Genomic DNA, 7,940 nt, shown 5'->3' on the forward strand with positions numbered 1-7,940 from the left:
ATCTGCCATTTCTGTATCTGAAACCCTAGTTCAAGTAGTTTAACTTAGGAAGACTTTAACATTAATAGGAAACAAATGCAACATTTAATTACTTCCGAACTCAAGCCCAAATTTCTGTCTTCCACAAAAATCCTGACCATAGGCTTCAGGCAATACTCTTAAGTGAAATCAGTAATTTTCCATGGATAATAAAGCTTCATATGAAAATAACTGATAATTTGCATCCATCTCTAGGAAGATTTTGTAAGTTATTATTCTTTGGGATGAGAGTTAGATAGCAGAGTGTTGCTTTGGGATAGTGTATGTGTAATTTTTTGACTCAGTGGACTTAATGAGTAATGACCCATATCTCAGGTTCATCTCAGGATTTTTCTAAAAAACTAGCTTAGACTTAGATCACGTACAGATTTTGAATTTCTCGTGGGAGAGTCACTTCTTTCCCAGGAGAAACCACAAGTGTACAGATGTTCAGGAATTTTGTCCCAGAGTCCATTCCTGGAAAAAAATAACCTAGGAACAACCAAGGTTAACTCTCTGTGAGGAGAGTTTCTCCTGGGAGACTGAATGTTTATATATGTTCTCTTCTAAGAGAAGCCACAGGATAGTGCTCCAGCATCCCAAGATGCTTTGTTCCTCCACCCCCTGCTCTCTCCAGGAGGACAGCATGTCTGTCACTGAACTCTGCTGTTCCAGAGCAGAACACCCCCCCTTCACAATTCAACATTATCCTTCAGGGAGACGCAGGTTGATTCAGCAGTCTGTGCACTGCTGCCCGGTGGCCTTGGAAGCCTGCAGAGCATGCTGAGATATGTGCACAGGGGCCCTTAGGTCTGCATTAAGCTCTCTACTCTTCAGGGACTCAGCATTCAAATGCCTGTTCAACCATCTCTGTGCACATTTTTCAACCAGGAGAACAAACCCAGGAGAACTCTCGCAGATCATTTGAACATATGCTCCCAGCCTCATTCAACCTTAGTATCTGTATTTCTTCTGGCATCATTTTCGACATTTCTGAAGAATCCTAAAATTGGCAAGGAATGGCTTCTGCATAAACATCTTCATGTCCATTGTAATGGATCCAGTTATTTCATATTATTGTGCTAGGCTTTCATGAGTGATGCAGATAAACATGCTATTCCAGGTTCTTTTTCTTGGTGTGTAAGTAGGTTTTTAGATCTAATAAGAAACGTATGTGTTGATTTTTAGTTTTGCCTATGCAAGGTTCTGGGTGGTGATACAACTGTATAAGCAGCAGGAAGGGGTTTTTTTTTAGATTTAGTTTACAATTATATTTCTTGGTACAAAGTGGCTGTCTGGGAACCAGATATTAGTAATGGGCTGAAATTCATGATGGAAGGAATCATTTTGCCTGCTGTTTGACCAACTATGCTTCACGCCTGATGTGTCTATGAAAACTGTAAAAGATACACTTTGGATGTAACCTGCTTCTGTCAGCAGCTTTCTCCCCCCCTAGAAGCTGACTTGCAGGACCCCAGGATTATGTTGCTGCTCAGCAGAAAGGGATCACTGATGTCAAAATGGGAAGTGGTGGAAGAAGAGCCATGGGAAAGAAATGCAATAAAATAATGAATGCTTTTGTGGGCCAGATTTTACAAGGTGGATGTGGGGAAAACATTGATTTCCCCACATCCTGAGCACATTGATTTCCACAATGTTGTGCTGGTATTTCTTTCAGGTAGGGAGAAATACTTACTTTCCCACTCAGGAATCTCCCAGCAGCTCCCCAGATGTAATCAAGTTGTTTACACAAAGCACGGATAAAAGGCCTGTTAAAGAACTACTCATTTCCCGGTCTATGATGGGATTTTCTGTCCCTTTTTCTTTTCATGTTGCTATTCTAAACTATGTATCTGGCCTGATTTTAAGGCAAAATTACATTTTAAAAATCTAATACTGAATCTCCAATGAAACAACTGCTGTGAAATGATATAAACATATCTGTCTAAACAATACAATTGGGCAAAAAATACAAGCACGGTAGTGCCAAACTAGTTTAGTCCCAAATTAATTTCAGTTCCCTCTGGTCAGGTATCTTTTGTGGCCATTTTCTACAAATGTAACTAGAATGTCTACACTTCTCTACAAATATAACTAATCAAAACACTTGTGGGCTGAGGGAAAATCTGTTTGTATATGTAAATACTCAGAATTTTTCCCCGTTTCCTTTCCTAAGCTTCCACTTCAGAAACCTGATATTGTCAGTCAGCAGTTAAATGGGAAACTATGCCATGTAACTAGTGACTAATTGAACATTGATAAACAGGGAGCAAGAAATAAAGTACGGTATTAGCATATTAGAGTATTTTAATTTTGAGTAGTAAAAAGGTCAGGTTTTGACTGCAACCAAGAAAAGAGGCAAACTTCATCAAATTATTTTGGTGGAATAATTTACACATCTCTCAAATACACCAGAAAATTAAATCGGGTGTATCATTTCACTGGTATTTGTTTGTATTTGGTAATTTCCAGTTTAGTGGAGCCTTCTGAGTCTGTTCCCAAGAACAAAACTAGAAACAAAGGATGGCTTTCAGAGGTTAATTATGGTTACTGTTTCTGATATTCTTGGCAAGAACATACAGGCAACATAAAAACCATTAAAAGCATTTGCAGATGGGCAATTCTTCTAAAGTGTATTTCTGTATGAGTGAAACAGAGGAAGACAAGGGTAGTAGTAGCTTTTGCTTCCTCTTTTCTGAAGTCTCATTACATCTACCAGACTGGTGCCCCTCCTCACTCCACTGTTTTTCTTAACAGTAAAAATATACAGTCTATTAGCCACTGGATTACTGGTGTTCCAGTGATACTCTGTTTCAGTAGCCCTGATGTTCCGGATAATTAATAGGTTGTTTAGGTAGAACTTACTAATAAAAAACTATTTTCTCAGGTTTTTTTATGGCAAACGTGAAACAGCATTGGAAAACAAGTGATCAGTGTGTACAAATGAGTTTTTCCACTTAGTACCATGAAAAAACATACTGTATACGATGTACATGAGATGAAATGAGCCTGAGCTTCAAAGATACTTTCATTAGCTTCTAGAATTAGGTAATACTTATGACCATAAGGAGTTGGTGCACCAAATCTCAGCAATCCTTTAACAGTTTATTGTCTTTGAGGTACAGAAATACATTACAATGCGTAACAGCAGTGTTTCGTTTCCCTGCTCATTAGAGCAGCACAAAACTAATAGTAATATTGTTGTAACTTGACAAAGCCATCTAAATCCATGCATGTTTTCTTGTGAAAGCTTCCTAAACATGCTGCTAAATCCTCTAAAAAGCTACTAAATGGCTTTGGCAACCATTAGCACAGGATAAGCAGTGGAACTCTTTTCAGTAAGTGAACAAACAGAGAAAATATGCTGAATGGCTGGACAAATGTGTTTCAGCTGGCTCTTTCATTTACAGATATAAGGGAGCAGTCAATATCAATCACTGTTTTCCCTGTTGCACTGGAAATCACAATATCTCTTTTCATTCCACAAGCTCTTTTCACCACAGTAATGTCTTTAGAATGACACTGGCATCAGTCTGTTTCCGCTGTCTGAAGTCCAGAGAGCTTAAAAACACATTTCAGGGTATGAGACCTTAACCCTCTTCCCTTTCTACACACCCCTCTCCTCCTAGCTTTCCTCTTTGAATTAATTGTTTTTTCTCTCCCAGCATAGGATTTAAGGAGGAAAGCAGTCACAAGACCTGGGACTATCTGTTCTTGTGTTTTAGGGACAGAGATATTTGTCAGATTGGTTGTGCCTACATATTGGAATTTTCACTTCTCAACTGTTGCAGAGAGTTGAAAAACACAAGGCTAGCATGACAACCAAAAGTAATTGTAATACTTTAAATAAAGTGCAGTGTTGTTGAATCTAAAGTTTAATCAACAGGCTCATTTTTAGAAGTTTTGAGCACCTATAAGTCCCACTAATTTCAAAAGAAAGGGAGTTACTAAGCTTACACAGGAAATCAGGCTGTTGGCATACACACATGTTCTTTAGTGACGACGTAACTTAGAACTGATTATATATAAATGATTTTTTTGTCTTTATTTGCAGATAACGGCAGTCTGTAGAGAAGCAGCCCTCCTAGCTCTTCAGGAAGATATCCAGGCGAAATGTATTATGAGAAAACATTTTCAGCAAGCATTGACTACTGTGAGGCCTAGAATTCCTGATTCACTTATACAGTTTTATTCAAACTATCACCAGGAGAGTGGACTGCATGCACTCTGAGAAGTGAATACATGTATGCGTGGACCCATTATGTACGACTTTGTAAAGTTCTTGTGTGCCAAAGAATTTCTTATTGTGAATTCAATGAACTCTAAGGCAAAAGCTTCATAATAATTTTTTTTGTGGTGACTGGGTATTGTATGAGCTAAGTGTATACTGGTAACTTTACAATAAAATAGCATAATTGGAATTGCTGTAATTCAGACTGCTCTTTGCACTAGCTTTGTCTAAAAAGAAATGCTGTCAGAAGAAAAAAGAATGACAACATTCCTAATTTTTAGGCTGACCCTTAGTCTTTTGGATGAGTTTTGCAATAGTAACAAGTGTCCCTACATTCTCAATGTTTGTGTGTCTGGATGTCAGTTTCATGCCAAGGAACATCACATTGCTGACAAGAAAGGCACAGAGCTTGGGAGTGGCATGAATACATGCTGAAAATTATACTGAAATCTTTTGATTTATGACACCTCAAAAAGTTGCCAAACAGGCCTGCCAGACATTCAAGCGTTCCGAGAAAAAGTTAAGGTGTCTTGATTGATTACAGTGCACGGTTTAACTTCAGTCTCAGGTACCTCCTATACAAACATTATAAGATCAAAATAGAAATTATAGGGACAGATTTTAGAAGCACAGCACTTGGTCTCTAATGAAGACTGGGGAAAAAGGATTACTTTTAATTCTTGGTTACTTAATAATCAATTCTAGGAATATGTGAATTCATTTGTAGTTGAAGAATGAATATAGTATCTTGTTGATTAGGCAAAAGGTACTTTATGAATAAATGCATTTTCTTATATTTGTTGTTTTTTCATACACAGGATTATTTATCTTACCAAATAGTCTTTTTATCTATAGAGGAGATATTGTAAAATAAGATGTAAAAGAAGCTTTAGAGAGAGAGTCATTATTTCTTGATATGGAACAAAAGATTAAATCATCAAAGAATATGCATTTAAACTTTACCACTAAAAACTAGCTTTGGAAATTCATAAGAAAATGTAATGAATAAGGTTATCTGTTGTAATTGACCACAAATATTGTGGAGACAGATACAGATTTAAAAATTATTTTGTCTCTATTTTGATTATTGAAACCACTTTGCATTCCTTCTTAGACATTAAAACCACTTTGGATTTCTTCTTAGACATGTATTCTCGTATCGAGTTGCAAAAACTGACCAAGCAGCACTAGTTGAAGATTTTTTTCCCCTGGCTATGGAAAGAAAAGATATTGTATACCAGATATGATGCTACAGAGGCAGAATAATCATAATCAATGATAAATTTAAAAAGTCATATGATTTAGTTTTAGTTAGTAATTGCACACTTTCCTAATGTTTTTTTTCCAACGAAATGGAAAGGGTTGAAATATTAGCTAAATTGTGCTGTTACCTGTTGATATAATCAGGTAAAATCATTTCAGGTGTTATCATCTGTTGTTTTATTTTTTAATTTTGTTATTGTTGGCTGTGAAGACATCAACTTCCTATTGTAATTACAGATGTGTTTATGCAAAAGTTTTATCTCTTTCTAATCTATATTTTACTGTTTTCTCAGTTCCACTCTTACTAAATACAGCCTTGAATGGGAGATCCTCACTTTAAATATCAAACATTTCTCTGTTTTTTTATAATTTACTCTTGCTACAAGGAACATTTCAGATTGCTATAACCAAGAGATTATTGGGGGCAGAATTGTTTACTTTGTGTTTCATAGTACTTAGTGTATAGGCAGTTTCACTCTTTCTATATTGTTTGCAAGGGTCTTTCACATAGCACCAGGTGAGAGAGAAAAACATTAAAGAAATAGTATAGTGGAAAATGTGGAAGAGGGACCCTGAGCCAGGTGTATTACCTGTAGTTATTTTTACCTTTTTTTTTTTTTTAATAAAATGGCTGTACTTCCAGTTGATGTTATTCCTTTAAAGCAGTGGTTTTCAGCCTTTTTGGATTCAGTGCACCCCTCTGAAAATGCTAGGTCTTGTTTTGCTCATATTTTTTACTTTACAAAATACTAGAGCAATTTTTCTGTTTATAGAACACAGATGGACCACAACAGGTCATTTAATGTGTTAATGCATTTAACACTATGGATTCCTGTTGGAAATCTCTGGGTTTATCTTGTCAATCATGTTTGCAAACCTAACAGTACTGACATTGCTGGTACCCCCTGTTGGGGGAGGGGTCATTAATCCTTAACATTGTAAACAAACACTGTTGACAAATGTGATTGCCTTTACAGATACTCTACATGCTGATCTCGAGGAGAAATAAGTAATTATTGTTGTTTGGGACATGCTTTGATACCATAGTAAAAGGCATCAGTATGGAAACCTAGAGTAGTGCTTCTCAACCTATTTAGACTCAAAGCACCCCTTGTTAAACTCTAGGAACACCCTGGAAAATGTCAGCTTAGTTTTCGCTCAATAACAGAGTGACTCTTCTGTTGCAAAGAACTCAGAAAGACCACACAACAGAGCAGAGTATTTTTTTAACATGATGGATTCCCATTTGAAATCTCTGGGTTTATCTTGTGAATTATCTTTGCACTCCTAAAAGGGTTAACATTGTGTGGCACCCCATGGCATGCTTGACAAGATCTCAGGGCACCGCAGAATGATGTGGCTTCCTGATTGAGAATCACTGACAGAGAGAGGGAGGTGGGACTTGCAGCCAGTTCTGTAAGTGTGAGTCCTGTTGCCATCAGTGAAACCTTGTATGATAGGGAGGCTGCAGATTTGGGAGTGTTGGACATTAGAAATGGAGAGGGATTCTGGTGCCTGGTTGTCCTTTCTGCTTTGAAAAATTGTATTCTAGATTTCTTTTTTTTAGCTACAGCTTGCTTCCCTCATTATGCCAGATCTCCTGTGTGATTTATTGAATGTTAAATATGAAAAGGTCTCCCTTATTGCTGCATTTTTGGAATACACAAAGCAGTTTCAGATTGATTTTTATCTTGATTTTCTTTCAATTTGTGGCACATGTATAAAATTAATAAACAATACATTGCTATCAAATACAAGTTTTGGGAAATTCAGATGATTCTATGCCAATTGGAAGCTTTCTTCATCCTAATAGTGGATAATCTGAGATTTAAATAATGTATGATAGCACAAACTTAGTTTCTTATGACAGACACAGTCCAGAGTTATCATCAAATAACAATTCAGAGCCTTATCATCAGAATCAAGAGTTCATCTGCAACAAAACAAAATTTCAAACCATTTTGAAACTGCTTTGGAAAATACTGTTGCAAAACAGTGCCTGAAAAAGGCTTGAATTTGCATGATGTCCTGATCCTATAGAGCAGTGATTCTCAACCAGGTGCCAGGGCACACTGGTGTGCAGAGAGATTCTTTGAAGGGTGCCCCAAGAAGTGTGAAGAGATAAAGTCTGAGGTGATAAGCAGATAAAGGCAGGCTTAGGCTTTCCTTCTGTAACTGCTCCCAAACTGCCTGCCCCCCTGCAAGGAGGTAAGCCCTGCAACATAATAAATTCATTTTTGAAATGTGGTATTATTCAATTCACAAAGGCTATGGAGGACTGCCTTGAGTCTGAAAAGGGGGTGCCTTGCATCTAGAAAGATTGAGAACCATTCCTGTAGAGGGTTAAATGTTGTGGACTCTGACTGATTAACAAATGTGGGGATGGTAGGACATGGCACTCTGAATTACATCATTATTTTTATGTCAT

The 7,940-nt window shown here is 37.1% G+C and overlaps 1 protein-coding gene across 4 annotated transcripts in view; it reads left to right on the plus strand.

The window, feature by feature from the left end:
• Positions 1 to 4,439, plus strand: part of AFG2A (AFG2 AAA ATPase homolog A) — a 327,870-nt gene extending 323,431 nt beyond the window's left edge. For all 4 annotated transcript variants that reach the window (XM_019494631.2, XM_019494643.2, XM_006263434.4 and 1 more), the window contains one exon: positions 4,073 to 4,439. In XM_019494631.2, the coding sequence (XP_019350176.2) occupies positions 4,073 to 4,249 (177 nt within the window). In that variant the 3' untranslated portion in view covers positions 4,250 to 4,439. The remainder of the gene's footprint in view (positions 1 to 4,072) is intronic.
• The last annotated feature ends 3,501 nt before the right edge of the window (positions 4,440 to 7,940 follow it).

This window comes from Alligator mississippiensis, chromosome 2 (genome assembly GCF_030867095.1).
Source record: "Alligator mississippiensis isolate rAllMis1 chromosome 2, rAllMis1, whole genome shotgun sequence".
NCBI classification, from domain to species: domain Eukaryota; kingdom Metazoa; phylum Chordata; order Crocodylia; family Alligatoridae; genus Alligator; species Alligator mississippiensis.